General features: G+C 37.8%; 1 protein-coding gene and 3 non-coding genes across 11 annotated transcripts; all 4 read right to left on the bottom strand.

Moving 5' to 3' along the window:
* Positions 1–1466: 1466 nt before the first annotated feature.
* atg16l1 (ATG16 autophagy related 16-like 1 (S. cerevisiae)) lies at positions 1467–18279 on the bottom strand. 8 transcript variants are annotated; one of them, XM_055197534.2, is made up of 20 exons: positions 18100–18279; positions 17139–17244; positions 16928–17021; positions 15233–15338; positions 15026–15099; positions 14693–14944; positions 11699–11764; positions 11448–11534; positions 11252–11311; positions 11034–11078; positions 8899–9001; positions 8348–8453; positions 7809–7879; positions 5799–5870; positions 5241–5361; positions 4991–5096; positions 4763–4912; positions 4577–4624; positions 2208–2309; positions 1467–2082 (listed from the first exon to the last, which is right to left on the bottom strand). In XM_055197534.2, the coding sequence occupies exons 2-20, from the start codon at positions 17242–17244 to the stop codon at positions 1989–1991; spliced, it is 1863 nt and encodes a 620-aa protein (XP_055053509.1). In that variant the 5' UTR covers positions 18100–18279; the 3' UTR covers positions 1467–1988. The 8 variants fall into 8 exon arrangements, with proteins under 8 accessions (XP_055053509.1, XP_055053510.1, XP_055053511.1 ...); XM_055197535.2 differs by having other exon boundaries at positions 18105–18279; XM_055197536.2 differs by lacking the exon at positions 18100–18279 and adding an exon at positions 18046–18070.
* LOC129439036 (small Cajal body-specific RNA 6) lies at positions 5453–5717 on the bottom strand. The gene has a single exon (XR_008642760.2).
* LOC129439034 (small Cajal body-specific RNA 6) lies at positions 8033–8305 on the bottom strand. The gene has a single exon (XR_008642758.2).
* Positions 8581–8853, bottom strand: LOC129439035 (small Cajal body-specific RNA 6). Its single transcript, XR_008642759.2, has one exon.
* Positions 18280–19328: the final 1049 nt, after the last annotated feature.

The raw sequence follows: 19328 nt of genomic DNA, 5'->3' as shown, positions 1-19328 counted from the left end.
CTAGTTAAGTTGAAGGCACATAATAAGAGCTTAATGCAAACAAAAAAGACAAACACAAACCAAAGTAGTGTGTTTCACACGTTTATGGGGAAGCAAACATATACAGAGACTTTAATATACAACAGCGACACTCCCACAATCCGTTCAGCGAATAGAATACAGCGTCCACTCGTATTTGGCTCCGCACGTATTATAATTTAGAGGGCGGGGCTAAACTCAAGCCACATTTACATGAAGCATTACAGTAATCCAAAAAGTGTGCCGTCCCATCCACCCACCATCTGAAATCTTGTTTGGTGCCTTGACAAAAATGAAGACGACAGCCGAGGCAGCCAACGTGAACACAGGAATATCTGGTATAGAGATTTCTCGATGTCCGCGTGAAGGTGCATTAGAGTTTTGGCTATTTTAACTAAGTGCAAATTTTGCCGGTTTGAAAAAAGTCAAGATAAATAATTAATGAACACTGCAAAAAATGATTTTCAAGAAAGAAAATCTTAGTATTTTTGTCTGGTTTTCAGCAAAAATATCCAAAAATTCCCAAATTAAGATGCTTTTCTTGATGAGCAAAACAACCCAAGAAAATAAGTAAAATTTCCAGACCAAAAATATCAAATTTAAGTGATTTTGTGCACAAAACAAGCAAAAAAATCTGCCAATGCACAAAATCACTTAAATTTGACATCTTCGGTCCAAAAACCAGACCCACCCTCCTGGGTCGCTTTGCTCATCAAGAAAAAGCATCCCAATTTTAAAAAATTGGGACATTTCCACTGAAAACAAGACAAAAATACTAAGAATTTTTTTCTTGAAAATCATTTTTTGCAGTGTGGAAACCGCTCTACAGAATTTTTAAGTTGTGATGCAAAGTTTAACTCGCGCATCAAACTCAATGAAACTCTGTTAGCATATGAGCTTGTGTGTTAGATGAGGCAGAAGAGATAAAAAATACAAAAGTTGTTTTTCTTAAAACACGCACATCACCCGTTCACCACACTCACACGCTCATCCAGGATCCCAGAAAAAAAAGAAAGATGAATTGGAAAAATAAAAAAAGTTTGAAACTGATCATTCTGCAGTCAATCAAGGTGAATATTAAGACATCAGGTTATTTTTACCTGAACATCTAAATATATTGAATGTAAATGAAACTCGTTTTATGAGAGTTACGATTTCATGCATAGATTTTTTTTTAGAAAAATTAAAAATATTTTCCACTACATTATTATTTTATATTCTACGTTTTTGTAATTTTTATTATATTCTCATGGTTTTTATAATATTCCCGTTAGTACAACACAATATTTCACTGTTTCACAGTATACAAAGATTTTTTGTCAAATTCATGATGCATAAATACATTTTATTTATTTCAATAACGTTTAATCTTTTTTTATTTACTCATTATGGAGTATATGATTTCTTTAATGCTTTTCTTTTGAATAAATAGAGAAATATGAATCAGATGTTTTAATTCCAGCCATTTAATTTCAGCCAATGAGCTTCAAAAAAATCTTTTTGGAAACAGCACCACCTATGAAACACCTCAGGAACTGCAGAATGAAGTAATGAAGATCCACTGGAGTCAGAGTCAAACACACGCACACACGCACCCACACAAACGCTCAATGGCTTGTATCTGTAAGGCAAAGCATCAATGCCCACAGTTAACGCATACAAACGCATCTCATTTAAATCAATGTTAAAATAATCTTCCATGCCTCACGTGGAGTACGTCTGTGATAACCAACGGTGCAGAAACGCTGCATTTTTATACAATGTATGCAGTGCTATCCATTCATACAGAAGAGCAGCACATAATTATGGGTCTGTGAACAAATGGCATTCTGGAAAATGTAGTCCAAGAGGCCGGTGGGAGGTGAAGAGGCTCACTTTCTCTCATGCAGTCTTTATGCAGTCTGCTTCATCCAATCACAAGAAGGAAGTGTTCAACCAATCACTGCAGAGGCAGGGAAGAGATCAGCCGTTCACATATCAGACCAAAGCACGCCCTTGCTGCCTTTCTCAACGCTGGCCACGTACGCTCCCGACGCAGACCAGGAGACCGAATTTATGGCAGTACTGCAGACAGGAGAAAGGAAGTATTTATTGTTTGGTTTGTCTGAATAGAAATTGAATAAAAAACTGAAAAAAAAACTATCATGTATTTTTTTGGCTATATCAGATGTATGTGCACTTCTACTCACCTGTGACCTTTATCAAGAGTTTTCTCAAGTTTTCCTGTTAGGACGTTCCAAATGTGCAGAACTCCATCTGCCGAACCCGCTGCTACATAACTGCCATCAGGACTGAAAAAAAAAAACAAAATTTTGTCAATTAAAGATGCAGTGTGTAATTTTTAGAAGGATCTCTTGAGAGAAATGCAAAATAATATACAAAACTATATTATCAGTGGTGTATAAAGACCTTTTAAAATGAACCGTTATGTTTTTATAACCTGAGAAAGAGACATTTTAATCTACATACACTTACATGGAAGTCGCCATTTTGTGCCGCCATGTTTCTACAGAAGCCCTTAACGGACAAACCTTTTTACTAAGTTGTTTTTGACGATGAAATGTTTGTCCGGTGGTGGCTATTGTAGCTTTTTTATGCATTTCAAAAGCAAGGGTTGGGCAGTGAACTGAGCTGTTGGTTGCAATTCGCAACCTCACCACTAGATGCCACTAAAATTTACACACTGCACCTTTAAATTCATCATAGACAGGTTATACACAAGGCGCATTCAATTTAAAGGAATTTAGATCACCTCTTCTTAGGGGTGTACCTAGCCTGGGTGCCAGCCGATCTTAGCCCCGCCCACAAGAGTTTGAAAACGGGAAGATCGGTCTGGCGTTTTTCCGTTGAGGAGCTGCTATGCTAGGACTAGAGCTGGGCGAACCAATCAAATTGTCAGGGCGGGCTTTATACGATGATGGACAGATAATCAACAGTAACGTAATGAACCACGTCACCAAAGAGCGCGTGTGTTGAATGGCTGCGCTGTAGAGTTCAGATGTGTGGATTCTGACATGGAGTCTGTTGTTCTAAAAGATATCGACAGAGCATTGATTTTAAAAGAGGAACAGAGAAACGCAAGCAGGGCATTTGTTGATGTTTTTGCTGTCCTTCCCACGGGATTCGGCAAAAGTTGGTCGCAACTGAAATGGCTAACGTTATCACGCCGATGCAACTCGGCGTGCACGACGAGATGGATATAATTAGCGGTCGTTGCCAGCTTCTTTTCGGAAGCCCGGAATCATGGTTGCTGAATAAATGGAGGGACATGCTAGGCTCCAATATTTTCAAGCCAACGTAATGGGTATGGTCGTGGATGAAGTTCACCTAACGTACAAATGGTAAGAGATAGTCTTACTGTATGACTTAGTAAATACTTCATGTTGTGGTATAAACGAAATGTTGTAAACATAGTAGGTGTTGATGTACATTCGCCAACTCAGACTTAGTATAATCACAATGTTAGTGTCATTGTACGAAATAACTATCAGTTCAGTCAGGCTGCAAAGACGTCATTTCAACATACGTCACACACTCGGTTGCTCTGATTGGTCGTAGGTCTATCCAATTGAGTGCAGAGGCATTTTTCGGTTGAGACACGCCTCATAATTATAGCTCAATGGAGCGGTATCAGACTCAAATTCTGACTAGAATTGAGTATGACAACGTCAGGCTAGGGTGTACCAATACAGTGATATGGACTGATGCATCGATCAAATGTCTAATGATATGATGCATCGATTACACATATTTAAAATCAATATGAGGCGGCACTTAAATCCATGATCATATTTATTATCTGTAAAGTTTGGTTTTGCTTTGCATTTTTTATTTGTAAGGTTTTGCTGTCACTGTCCACTAACCGGAGTAACATTAAAGAACGATTGGATGTCGTTAACAAATATGACATTTGATCAATAGAGATGCGCATCTGTATCTAAAATAAAACAGACAGACGATCAAGTGATTGACTTTGGATAAGTAGGCTATAATAATGTATAATATAATGCATATAATAATAATAATATAGATAATGTATAATAATATATAATACAGAAAATATTATAATATAAAATATAATCATGTTAATTTTATATATCAACATTTTTATAAACAATATAATTATAGCCTAGTATTTGATTATTGCGTACAAGTAGTTTTAGGTTTTCTTAAATTTTGGCGTATATTTAAAAGAAATTTTGATACGAAAGTTTTTGTTGTTCGTGAAAACATCCGTACGCACATCTCACACACAAATTTGTGCATACGCATGCTTAGTGAATAAGACCCACTGTGTGTTGATCATGCTAAATTCCTGACATTGTCAGAAAACTATCGTAGGCTATCTTTGGTCGCAATACTGGGAAAACATCCATCTTTGAACCTCTCTCACTGTTTGACATAAGCCCACCGATTAAGAGCCACAATCACAGAAACCATGACGATTGTTTCACAACGGCAATCTATCGTCTGGGACAGACAAAAATCGTGCAGTGTATCCTGGGCTTTACAGGGACAATAAAAGTACGACCAAGACATGATTCATCACTGCTCTTACCTAAAAGTTACTCTGGTAAAGTCAGTTCCACACTTAAAACTTGGAGCACTGCAGAAAGACAAAAGAGAAATTTAAATTGGTTATTCTGTCAAATAAATATAGACTACTACCATAACAATAAATAACATTTTGACTAAAAATCCTATGCATGCAAAATAGAAAAAAGGATGTTTATAAATTACTCACCTAAACGTCTGTCGCACAGCATTACCGCGTAAATCGATTATTTTCACCAGGTCATCGCGGGAACAGGTGAGAAGCTCGGTGCGGTCGTGATTCAAGTCTAAAGACGTCACACGGCCCAGCAGCTCCAGCTCACGCACGATACTCTCCGACCTGTACGCCAATAAACGTTATATAGCTCTGAATGTTATTCAGTACAGACTGTCCACTTCTGATGACATCATCACGCACCTGATATCCCAGAAACGAATTTTCTTATCGAAGTGTCCGCTCATGACGCACTGATCTGTGCAAGCGATATCATTACAGCTGGAGCCCGCAAAAACCGTCTTCATACCTGAGACAGACAAACAGAGATTAGCTTTAGGGAGGATAAATGCTAATGCTATTATGTGCAACAAATAAACAAACATTTTATAGTTATCAGTAACTGTTTTACTATTTTACACCGGACACATGCGAGAACTGAACCGTTACTTACAGACTTTACTGCGCAAGTCCCAGAGCTTCAGCGTCCGATCGTAACTGCCAGAGACGATTCGAGTGTTGTCGAGAAGAAAACGAGCAGACAAAACCTTTCCACTGTGTCCTGTGAGCGTGTGCTTTAAAACGAGACAAACACAATTTGTTACACATCACGCACTTTACACTTTGACATTACACACTTTATGAAGTTAAATATCTAGAGATTCAGGTCTCAGTTTGATTTTTGATATCAGCTGGCCGCCTCCTTCAGTCTCGCCCTCCTGTGTGTTGTGATGTTGTCGGATGGTGCTGTTGAGATCTTTATTCTCTAAAAGACTCTTTATTCAGTAGAAACATCCAAAAATATCAGCTGACCCCCTAAACCAGTAATGCACAACTAGAGCATGCTGGGAAATTATGAGGAGCTGCTGGGAGGGACAGACGGACTGAAGAGAGAACCGGACATCAGACCTTTTACATCACATCATTGACCTTTCATTTGATAAATTGACCAGCTGTTCGCTAGTTATACATGTAAAGAGTCACAAAAACTATTTTATATGTGCGTCCTCACCCGCAGTCTGTAGTCATCAACGGTCCAGATTCTGCTTGCGAAATCATTCGATGCGGCCAGTAGATACGAACCCTGGAGAGCACAAACACGTTTATTGTTGCTTCACATTTACTCATTTACTGAAAGATGTGCATTACATAAAGTTCCCCATTAAAAAGTACAATAATGCAATGCTATCTGAAATTTAAGGGGGAGTTTACCCAAACATAAAAATTACCCCACCCTCAAGCCATCTTCGATGTACATGATTAGCTTTTTCAGACAAGTATGGTAGTAAATGGTGCTTCTGAATTAAAGCAAAAACAAAAAAAAACATTCATCCTTCACAGAAGTAATCTAGTGGCGTAATGAAGGCTTTCCTATTAAAAATGTCAACATTTAAAACTTTACAAACTAAAATAAATTGCAGACGCACATTCACGAGAGAGTATGTTTCCAGCGTATTTCAGTTTCCTGACTGCCCTTCGCGTTCTTCACTACGTCATGGGAGTCTCAGACACAGCACTCCTATGGTTCAAGTTGTACCTCTCAAGTAGGTCATTTCGGGTATCCTGGAGAGGTGACGTCTCCGAACCCCAACTTCTCGATACTGGGGTGCCTCAAGGCTCTGTGCTTGCCCCACTTCTCTTTTCGATATACATGACATCCCTGGGTTCTGTCATTCAAAATCATGGCTTTTCCTACCACTGCTATGCAGATGACACTCAACTCCACTTGTCGTTCCACCCTGATGATCCCATGGTTTCTGCCAGCATCTCTGCATTCCTGAGGGACTTCTCGATATGGATGAAGGATCACCATCTCCAGCTTAACCTTGCGAATACAGAACTGCTTGTCTTATCATCTGAACCAAAGATTCAGCACAACCTTTCCATTCAGGTTTCTCGACCATCACGCCTTACAGGACAGCGAAAAACCTGGGACTGGTCATTGATGATCAGCTTAGCTTCACGGAGCATGTTGCCAGCACCGCTCGCTCTTGTAGATTCATAAATTCATTTTTGTAGAGTCATGTAAATGTAATGTACGCTACGTCCTATGTCATACACTGGAAACACGAGCTTTGTACGTACCAGAAGCTAGTTATTTTAGTTTTTAAAGTTTTAAATATTTTGGGCTTCAAATCAGAAGCATCATTTACTACCACTATAAAGCTTGGAGGAGCCAGGACACTTTCCCACACGACTCCGACTATGTTCGTCCGAATAAAGATGATCATATACATCGAGGAAAGATTGAGGGTAAGTAAATCATGGGGTAATATAAATTTTTGGGTGAACTATCCCTTTAAAGACCCCATTTAAAGGCTCTCTAAGCGAATAATGTCCGACGTCACTTCCTGTTGATGTTTGAACTGTTTTCAAACAAACGGAGCGTAGCTAACTCCTCCCCCTCCCTTCCGTGCTTTCATGAACGCGCCCAATCCCCACCCCCAAATCCTTCTTGTCGTTTATTGGCTGGAACACTTTGTTATGTTTTGTTGTGCTAGGTTTGGCCACTATGTTGTTATTGCCGTTTGTCGAGCCTGAGCTGTCTACAGAGATCACGTTTTTTTACAGTTTGATCAGCGGTCAGGTAGGAAGCAGATAGTGAGGAGATGTTTCCAGTATGTAACAAAAAATGTTTTATGGTCTAAAACGCGTGAATTCGCTTAGAGCGCCTTTAATCAAACACTAATGTTTTGTGGCTTGCCATCGTAGGTCTGTTAGCACTGAGCCCAACTACACGCTTGGGTTTTTTTCTAATATTAGATAAACTACAACAGAGATACATTTAAAATTAATTGTTTATCTGCCTGAAAATCAGGCTAAAAATAGTGATGATTCATCCGGTACATGAGAAGAGATTCATTGATATATTTGACAAAAATTCCAAACCGTTCAGAAAATAGTAGAAAATCCGTGGTTGGCTCTGTGTCTTAAGCTGGTTGTATATGATTTTGTGAGTCTTTAATAATACTTTTCAGAAATAGATTGTACTTTTTATTTGGTCAGCGAGTGAATAACTTACCGCACTGTCAAACTCTATACTGGTGATTCCTGCATTGCTGCCGGTCAGAGCACCTTTGGGTTCACAGTGTCCTAAAAAAACAAAAAAATTAAACCACAAACACACACACAAGCTTCTTTGTTTCACGAGGAAACAGAAATCCTGCGGTTGCTTCGTTATGCCAGCTCAGTTTCACAAGTTTCAGCACAAAATTTGCCTAATTTCCTTTTTTTGAAACGACTGAAGGTCTCAGCTTGAAAACTTGAGATCACGTGTCGGTTTATGTTTCTTCATCAGTCTCGCCCTCCTGTGTGCTGTGATGATGTCGGACGCTGCTGTTGAGATCTTTATTCTCTAAAAGACTCTTATTCAGCAAAAACATCCAAAAATATCAGCTGACCCCTTAAACCAGTTATGGACAACTAGAGCATGCTGGGAAATTATCAGGGACTGCTGGGAGGGACAGACGGACTGAAGAGAGACCCGGACATCAGACCTTTTACATCACATCATTGACCTTTGACCCCTGATGAAAACTGTGAACACATACATACACACACCTGATATGACCTCCCAAAGTTTGACTCTGCGGTCCATTCCTCCTGTGGCGAGCAGTCGAGATCCAGGACTGAACCTCACCGCGTTTACTTCGCCGTCATGAGCATCCTAAACACAAACATAACTTAATAACCCAAATTTAAATGTTTAAATACTTTTTATCCCCATTTAATGTTTAATTCAGAAGATTGGGCTGTTTGGGTTTCTGTACAGCAGATCTAAAAGTTTATTTAAAGGTCTCAGCTTGAAAACTTGAGATCATGTGTCGGTTTATGTTTCTTTATCAGTCTTGCCCTCCTGTGTGCTGTGATGATGTCGGACGCTGCTGTTGAGATCTTCATTCTCTAAAAGACTCTTTATTCAGCAAAAACATCCAGAATATCAGCTGACCCCTTAAACCAATAATGCACAACTAGAGCATGCTGGGAAATTATCAGGGACTGCTGGGAGGGACAGACGGACTGAAGAGAGACCCGAACGTCAGACCTTTTACATCTCATCATTGACCTTTGATATGAATAAAATAAAGGAGAATAGATAAAGCGTCGCTCACAAAGATGTGCAGGGCGGTGGAGGGCACACGGACTTCGGTGCACGTCGATGGTGCTTCGGCTGCCTCGGGAGACGTCCCGAATGAATTCACAGAACGTCGTCTTCTGGAGAAAACAAAACAGGAGGTTATTTACTCACACGGTACGGTTTATACAAATGTTTACTTTAACATAAAGACAGCCATTCATGGAGTGAAGCATTTATGGCGTAAAATGAAATGTGAACAAATCAATGTCATATGCTGATATTTTTAAATAAAATGTGACTTTCTTTGACGTGCACAAAACCAAACCAAATTCACAGTCAAAATCCATCACAGCAACACTGTCAACACACACGAGGGACATCATGCCTGAAAACTCCACATATACATCCACACAAAGCACAGCATTTTTAAAGGAGTCCTCGAGTATGATTTCACCTTTTTATGTTGCTGTTTGAGCATAAACCACATCTGCAAAGTATTTTTAACAAAAAATAATTCTCATAAACTACAAACAAGCGGCTGGATGGACTACAAGGGGGCTTCTTCCTGGGTTAGTGACATCACAAACCCTGCTTCCTGGAACATGCAACTAATAGCGCTTTTCCACTGCATACTACCCCACTGTTTGGTTTGGGTCAGCTTACCTAATACTTTTTTTAGTATCACCTCGGTCGTGGTTCCAAGCGACCCAAGCTGATACCAAAACGTGACGCGAAAACACTGTAGATCACTGATTGGAGAGAATCGTCACTATTAGCGTCATCGCTATAATGTAAAAGATTTCCTTTACCTTCATGCTAGCTTGCGCTGTCTCGTGTAAACATGTTGTCATCTGTGCTCTGCTATAAGTTCCCAAACTCCCTTTTAGCGATGAAAAACATCCACAGGTTGAGAATCAGGAAAATCATAACAGTTTTTTCCAGACTTGCAGTTTTTGGCGGCACATTTAAGGGGTATATGCTTAAATGCAACTTAAATGAGGCTCAGCGGAGCGCGTTGACCGACGCCACCGGTGTTTGTACAGAAACTGTCATGTGAGACAGAGGTAGTGATACACGCAATGTGCAAACATCTATTTGTGGTGGTCAATTTTAATTTTGTGGCGGACTGAGAAATAAATGAATGTATGGGAATGTACAATGACGCTCTCACTTGTATGATGTCACAGCAGTAGGCAGAGCAAATATAACGACACACCTATAATCCCTCTTACTTCGATGTGTTACTAAACTTGTTGGAAAAGCTAACCAAGGTGAGAGGTGAGCTGACCCGACCAAAACCAAACCAAACCAAACCAAACCATGTGGTACTATGCAATGGACAAGCGCCAAAAGGGGGTGAGGACTGCTTTTTATGTTGTAGCAAGGATGTAAACCAGGGGTCTCCAACATTTTCGTGAGCAAGAGCTACAACAATGGATAAAACAAACTGGAGGGCTATTTTGAAATAGTTTAAAATGTTAACATACATAAAAGAAGCCAAGCTAATATAAAAATATGTAATACATAAATATAAAAAATGTGGCTATTAAATGGAATTAATGCAGGCACCATGTTGGAGACCACTGATGTACACAAAGTGCAATGCTTTTTTTCTCCACTGGCTAGTTAGCTAAATGCTAATTCGTATATATCTGACAAAAGCCAGCAAATTTCTTTTTAATCACACCAGCGAACTTCAAATGTTTGTGTTACAGGGTTCCCACACCTTAGTTAACTTCAAATTCAAGGAGCTTTCAAGAACTTTCCAGGTCCGATACCCTAAAATTCAAGGACTAAATGTGGGGATATATTTCAAGTGAGAGCAAAGTTACATTGTGTTACCTTTAAAGATACATTGTTACAGTTCCCTTTCGAGGGAACTCGCGCTGCGTCACTGCGGTGACACTTTGGGGACGCCTCCAGGGGTAAGCGCATCTGAATGTGTATATCAAATTCAACCAATGGTGAGTCTTAACGACAAATACAGGGTAACGCGGGAGTCAGGAAGTATATTGCTATCTAAAATATTGCCAAAGATGGCGATGGCCTTATATTATTTCCCCCAGAATCACAAACTTTCAAGGATTTCAAGGACACGTGGGAACCCTGGTGTTTGTGTGATCAGTGTAAATTAACATAACACACAACACACATTATAGTGGGCATCACCTGGACTCAGACGGGACGAAACCAGTGTGAACAGAATCAGACAGGCTGTAGACACAGAGAGAGTGAGGAATGAGACGCACACATAGACACAGAGACAGACAGACAGACAGACAGACAGAGACACAAACACACACATTCAGACAGATCCACACATAATGTGTAGAATGAGAAAGAGAAAATAAACACACACGTGTGTATAGACAGAGAATTTAACACACCCAAATATATTACTGATTGAGTCCAGCAGTCCGGCAGGAAGAGGCTGAGACGTCCGTTTACTGACCGACAGACAAACAGAATAGCAGACATTACACATCTCTAAACAGTGTGCATGCTCACAAAGATGTGTATGTGTATAGTAATCCTTAATATCTGCATATAAAACAACTGAAGTCTATTCAGATGTGCGTCTACCTTGGAGTGCGACTAATCTGTCTGCTCGGTGACGTATCACCTGTTTCCTTAGGAGCTTCCTCTGAGAGCACTTCGATGTCATCATCTCTACACCAAATCAGATTACAGCATTTAAGGAAATCTCAAAAAGAGGACCAGGGCTAAGATTCCCACAAACTCAAAAGTTTTGAACACGCAAAAGTCAAAGTGTAATTAAAACACAAAATGTAATCTTACACGTCTATATAATGATCTCAGGGATGTTTACTCACTGCTCAATGGGAAGCGGCTCCTTTGCTGCGTCTGCTAAGTCCTTCTGAAGTTTGGCCTGTCTGCGCCTGTATGAACATCAGTTGTGAATTACACTACACATCTGAGTTTATCACCATACATTTAAACGTTACAGAAACACACGCCTGCTTTAAACAGCCAATCGGGTGAAGGAGCTCATTTCTGTATGAATAGTCAGGAAATGAGCCCCTTATTTTTGCATATAAAGTGACGGGCGTCGCCCCATCATATGGTTTCTATTGTCTACCAATGACCCTTAATGGCCGAACAGTTAATCAACAGCTCTGAGAACAGTCGTTTATAAATGAGCCATTTACAAATCCATCTGGACAACTAAAAACAAGATTTAAGTTTAAAACCTGGAATTGTTTTAGGAGACATGACTATTCAATTTTTTATTTTTATTTTAAAATTAAAGTTCTGCTTAACGTCTCTCAAACTAAATGTGCACTTTTATAATTAATAAAAAAAAAAAACTTGCATACACAAACATGTAAAGCTTTAACCTTTTATCTTATTTGTCTGACTAGTTGCCGACAGTATTATATAGACTACTTACAAAATTGTACAATTAATGCCATTAAAACAATACAACATCGTGTCTTGTACACTTTTAATTTTGATATAAATCTGTTAGGGTCGCAAGATATAAATCAAAATTATTGAAATATCACAATGTGCATATAGCAATGGTTTGCAAAAGCTGAACCTTCTTAATACTTCAAAAAGTATGTTTTGTTGGTTATATAATTATTATTTCTTAAACTGATTTTACAGAATTTATTAGTCACCGATGTATCGGCCACCGATATTTATCGGCCGATTTTTGATGAATTTGAAACCATCGGCATATCTGCAATAGCACGAGAAAGGCCGATACCGATTGTTTATTAATTAACTGCATAAAGAATCCATTATATGTAAAAAATGAGTTGATGTTGTTAATAAAATAAATGCTGAATAGCAAAAACCACCTTTGAAGGTTGTCATGCTGTCTTATTATATTTGTTTTAGCTTAATTTGTGCCTCTCTTATTATGTTGGTCAGTTGAATGTTAATTAGATCCAATCCACGTTCAGTAAAAATAAATTGATGCAGAAATAAACTAGCTAATAGACCAACTGTATAGTATTGTATACAAGTGTTTAATATCGGTATCGGCCAGAAGTCGTCTGTTTAAATCGGGACCGGTATCAGCCCAAAAAAATCCTATCGGTGCATCCCTAGAATTTATGCATTATAATATCACATATCATGTATAGCAAGTTATTGCATATAGATGGATTCAGCAGTAACAACATAAACAAGCGGCTTTCATGGAAAACACGTAACTTCTGGTAAACTGCGCTTAAAATAAATAACAACAAAATCCGTTTAAAGTAGTTTTTTATATAAAAAGCAAGCAAATAAACACGTAGATTACCTAGGAAAACATTTGTTATTTTTGATGAGGTATTTGTTTACGAGTTCAGATTCAGCAACTAGTCAGACCATTAAATAATCCGAAACCAGAAGTAAAGTTCAGACCAGACGCGTAATCGCCTCACCACAAATGCGTCCGATGAAACGGTATATAGTATTTTTCTTCAACATCGTCCAGCCCTAATTTCAATACATCCCAGTTCATGATTGAGAACAGTCACATCAAAAGACTCACTTTAAATTCAACGTAATTGCGGTCCAGCTAAATGATGAAAAAGTAAAAAGACAACAGATGCGTTTCCATTACCCTTTAACCTCCTAATGACCCGAACTTTGGTTTGGCTTGCATTTTAGACTTCTTCCAGTTATTTGGGGTTAGGATCAATAAATATAATAACCAAATATTTTTCTTTGAACATGAAGCAGTATAATTGTCCATGTTTGTGTACAAAAAAAATGTGATGTCCACGTATATGGACACACCAGTGGCCGGTTGCATAAAACTTTAAGACTAGTCTTAAAAGTTAGTCATTAATTGTTTTCTTCAAGACTGATCATAACTGTTTTAAGTATGTCACAAAGAAAGGTAGATTGGTTTAATTTAAATCCAAATAATAAGACTGATTAGCTCTAACTAGTTGCTAGTTAGTCAGAGTCATACTTTAGACACAGTCTTAACATCACGGCTATGTTTATGCAACCGGCCACAGGTCTTACGAGATTATATTGCGCAAATTGACATTGCGATTAAAATTACAGCCAATGGAAACATGTCAATTTTGCAAAAAAACTCCCATATATCACAAAAAAGTTTTTACGCTTACCTTTTTTTCAGGCAATTTGGAAAAGGTATATTTTGCAAAAAAAAAAAAAAAACTGAAATGGAAACAGTTTATTTTATTTTTGATCAGGTCACCTGATGCAAGTAAGTCACATAATTATTATTTAAAGAAGATTCGTTAATTACTAAAACCTTGCAGAAACACCTCAATACGTGACTGCTGCCAAGTATAGGAGGATTGCCTTGCCAAAAATGTTTGGATACACCTATACATTGTCGCTCCTAAGTATAAGGGGTTTTCCTTGGCATTAATGTTTGGATAATACTCTTACGTTTTCTCCGGTTAAAAATAATGCCTAGTGCGGTGGATCTGATATTAGTAAACCTACCAACATCAGTCGCCGTGATGTTTGGAATGACTTATTGCGGGAGGAAAAACAATGTTGTAGTTGCATATCATCGCTTAATGGAAACGCGGTCATTTCGCAATAGTCTTTTGTCGATGTCTAGAAAATAATGCTAATGTTTTGCGCAAATCTGCAATGAAAACGCACCTACTGACATATTTAAATCCTATATGCCTGGTTTCACAAACAAGGCTTAAAATAAATTAGGACATTTAAGCACCTTCACAAAAACATTACAGATGTGCATCTCGAGACAAAAAAAGGCACTGATTTATTTTAAGATATGTGCAATTTGTTTTCAGTTATGACACCTCAACATGCATTTAGTCTTGAAAAATCGTCTGTGAAACTGGTTAGTTTCCCACCTGGTGTCTTTCTCGTTCTCTGCATTGAGTCTGTTTGCCTCCTGAGATTTCTCAGCCATCCAGCGCGTCACCAGCTCCTGATTGTCCTCCGTTGTTTTCCGTAGTTTCTCCTCCAGAGCGCTGAAAGTGATCTGCAGGGCGTCATATTCGTCTCGTAGCGTCTGATTGGCTCGTTCCAGATCGGTGAGAGAGTTACGCAATTCACAACACTCACCTTCCAAATGAGCGATCTGCTGCTGGTACTCCAACATCCTAAACGCACACAAACACGTACATCAAACACACACATCAAACATTCATATAGAGCCGATCATAACTACACACACAACTTACTTAGCTTCATTACTCTGAATCTCTTTATCTTTCTGCTGAATCTGGTTATTTAGTTCAATGACATTCTGGGCCAACTGTAAAACACAAACACACACATGATTTTAAAGTTTTATAATGGTTGTTGTTAGGTAAGAGGTGAGCAATTGTGTCAATTGTTGTAATAAAACAGCAACATGTGACACTATGATAAAATACATCAATGCTAACCTCTCCACGTTTCTTGTGTAACTCCGTCAGTTCCTCCTGATGTCTGATTCTCATCTGAGCCATTTCCTGCTGCAGAGCATCACTGCGACCACCATCAGCCCCCGGACTACACACATATAATCAAATGACATTAATTGTTGGCCAAAAAACAACATATACGTTTCTTTTTTCACCTTTTTAACGCTTGTTTAATTTGCTAATTTGCATATGTCTTTTTGTGATGTTCCTCTGTGTCTATCTGTTGTGTTACTCATCTCATTCCTACAGTGGATACCAAAAGGTTTGTATAAAATTTTCCGTTTGCATTTTTTATTGCCTTAAGGCAGCTTTACAAGAAAGAGGAAGAACAACACAGAAAAACATGGGAATTATTACATATATAATAATATAAAATGTATCCAAGGTATCATCGCAATTATAATAAATAATGAATTATAATCGAATAAAATGTTATATTCTTTTCAATGGCAATCAAATATTACCGGTATTGTGTTGCACCATGATATGGATTTTGCGATACTGTTATGCTACGTACAAATTTCTCACTTGAGTTGAATATTTTTTAATTTGCGCGAAGACGCATTTGGGTGATTCTTGCGAAATAAGACTTATGGGGTGCCGTGAAACATTTTGATAAAAAGTAAATGCTATCAAAATAATAAGCATACAGTTACAAACATCTCTTCATGTACTATATTGCACATGATTTCAAATGACATCATACAAACCAATTTTGTTGTTTTTTCCACATTTAAGGGGAAATTATCATTACCGCAACGTGTCCATGACTGGATTTGGATTCTTTGACATGGAAATATTTATAATTAAAAATATATAAAATAAAAAGCTTCAGTGCATGTTATACTATAAACATTTTCAGTAAAGAAACATGTGGTATTTGGTGATCATTGGTAAATGTAGAGACAATAATAAGGAATATAAATGTGTACTAGACCAATTTTCTCATCATCCGCAACAATTTTTAATCATTGTTTAAGCCCTCAATGAACTAAAATTTTTTTTTAAATTGTTGGAAAGGAAATAATAGATTGTGACACTCAAGATGGCTACCAAGTAAGCAGTTCTTATTTTTTCTCTCCAGATAAAAAAAATTGTCATAGTACCTAGACAACTTTTTAGGTCTCATTATCGAAACATGAGTTTGTAAATGCATACATTTAATGTAATATCATGTTGCGGTAATGATAGTTCTTGATAATGAGAATCTAAAAAATGTAAATAATTCTATAGGAAATATTTTTTAAATCCTCAATCGCTATAGTAAGTTCAGACTTAAACTTATATGTGCAAAAAAATGGGCTTCAAGGGCTTTAAAAAAAAATTCTGATGCTGGACACCTTCTAAATCTGGATTTCTTCTGATCACGTCTTTGCATGTAATCTTCTCGTGCAAATCGTTTAACTCCCATTTGGTGTGTATGCCCCATTACATATTCATGTACTCTTGTGTACTCTTATCGACCCCCACAAAATGCAACGGCTGCCCATGTTAGAAAATTATTTATATGATTATATGATTGTGTACCTTTTAGTAAGTGTGAATGTGATTTTAAAGAATCTCAGAGGATTTATTGCCCAGCTCTACTTGTGACAATCAAGGCTTCGCCAGAAGGGCAAGTTTTCTTATGGCAGGCTACAGCTGTGCCACGTAACTAAGTTAAAATTGACTGTGTACCTGAGATCATGTCTGTTGTGCTGTTCATATTTGTCCGTCTGGAGACGTTCAGAGAGGACAGCCTGAAAATCAGACTTCTCCAACAAACGGTTATCTAGAGAGAGAGAGAGAGGGAGTAAAACAACATTTCAGCAAAAAATTATCTGATGAATCAGGCACAATTCTACTCAGTACTTTTAATTATATGTAAATGTGTATGTGTTCGTCTTATATTGATGTATAATCTCTTCGAAGGCTTGCCGCTGAACTCTGTCTCTCTGCTTCAGCTGCTCTACGACATGACGTTTCCATAAGCACTCGACTCTGCGTCCTGCCATCTAAAACATAAAAAACAGCATCAGAGACACTGAAGATTCATTAACACGATTAATAATCCAGTGAGACAGTCTCCTAAAGGAAGCAGAAATTAACTGCACGCACATTTGGCAAAGCACAAGGGTGGAAAGAGGATCATCTTGCTTTAAAGCAACAGGAAATGTCTCAAGAAAAAGTTAAAAGTGTCAACATAGTTTGCAGTCACAATGTTTGCAGTAAAACATCTGTCAGAGCTGAATGTGTTATGTAGTGGATTGTGGAGGATTTACATCCCTCCTGAAATACTAACACTTTCCAGGAGCTTTTAACCAAAACGTAGCGGCTGAAGGTCAAATTCACCTTCCATCTTATAATTATTATTCATTTCTATTATTATCATAGCATTTTTATCATCATAATGGTTAACTTTATTTAAGCCAGCATGAAGTGATGTAATAAGTCATTTTGACAAATATTATAGAGTAATTAATGGGTCAATAGTTATTCAATTATTACAAATGCCATAAAACTTTCCTTAACATATACATGAAACTTAAAAATACACACAAGTTACTAATATGTTTATCTTTTTTTATTGTTTTATATTTGCGATGTTTTACCAAAAAAAACGTCACTCCTTGCCTTGTCACTAAATAAACCTGACGCTCAATCACGTCCCATGTTTGCATCTTACAAAAACAGCATCTTATATAAATAGACCAAATAAACCACATAAGGCGTAACATGATAATACATACCGCCAGTATAAACAGATCTAATGTTTTAATGTGATTTGATGCTATGATGTTGTGAAAAAAACACACCGGCTAATCGCTGCACTTGACTTTCACTTTCGCAAATCAGCACGAATACTTTACCTCACCGCATTTAAACGCGTCTTCACAGCGTCTCGTCTTAAAGATCAACGTAATTAATCCTACTGATGAACACCGAACCGGGTCATAAGAGGTTTAATTGGCCTGGTTTCATGCTAACCCACTTCACTCTGAAGGATCACGAGCGCCATTTTGGCTCAACCGATGTCTATCATGCTGCGACGTCGCGGGACTATGACGTCACCCATGTTGTCTTCCTATCAAAATTAAATGTTATTTTTCCTCATGTTCATGTGGCATTAATCAATATGTGTTTTATACTTGTTGATGATATTCAATAAAAACAAATAAATAAATGTTATTTTTATTTTTGAATGAAGAAAGAGAGTTTGTACTGATAAACGTTTATGAGTTATAAAAAGGTATGTATGTGTATATCTATATATTGTCGCATTTTATATTTGGTTAATGCAGCTAAAAATACGCCAGACCAGCACTACCACACGTTTTACTCCCAACAATTATTTCTCAAAGTAGGTTTATTATAATTTGTTTTATTTACTTTTTGCGAGTGGTAATCATCATTAAACTGCATAAGCTTTTAGAAGTCTCTACAAGTTGACTAAACGCTGTCATTTAGAGCAAACATGATCTTAAATAATAATTTAAAGGGCCCATATCATGAAAATCTCACTTTTTCCATGTGCTATAATTGGTTCCCCAGTGCTTCTATCAACCTAGAAAATTTGAAAAAGATCAATCCAGTAACTTAGTTTTGGTAAATTATTTTCTGCAGACATGTGAAAAATAGCTCATTGAAATTTGGCTCCCCTTGTGATGTCAGAAGGGGATAATACTGCCCTTTAATCTGCACAATCCAACCACGGCACTGCCATTTAGTGCAGAGATGAGCTCATTTGCATTTTAAAGGACACACACAAAACAGCACATTTTTTCTCACACCTGCAAAGTGGCAATTTTTTACATGTTATATTATAATAACTTATCTATAAGATATTTGGAGCTAAAACTTCACATATGTACTCTGGGGACACCAAAGATTTATTTGATATCTTAAAGCAACACTATGTAGTTTTTTTACCTTTAAATAATGTCTCTAATATTATTTAAGTGATAGAACAACTTTTAACTGGACAAATTGTACTGTTGCTGCAACCTGAGCAGCCTCCTAGCTGCTACAAGCACACTCTGAAAGATGAGGTGGAGGGTAGAGCACACAGCCCCGCCCCTCCCCCCACCTGCAGAAGAGT

This window comes from Misgurnus anguillicaudatus, chromosome 24, assembly GCF_027580225.2.
Source record: "Misgurnus anguillicaudatus chromosome 24, ASM2758022v2, whole genome shotgun sequence".
Lineage (NCBI taxonomy): Eukaryota > Metazoa > Chordata > Actinopteri > Cypriniformes > Cobitidae > Misgurnus > Misgurnus anguillicaudatus.
This window is presented reverse-complemented; position numbering and strand designations above follow the sequence as displayed.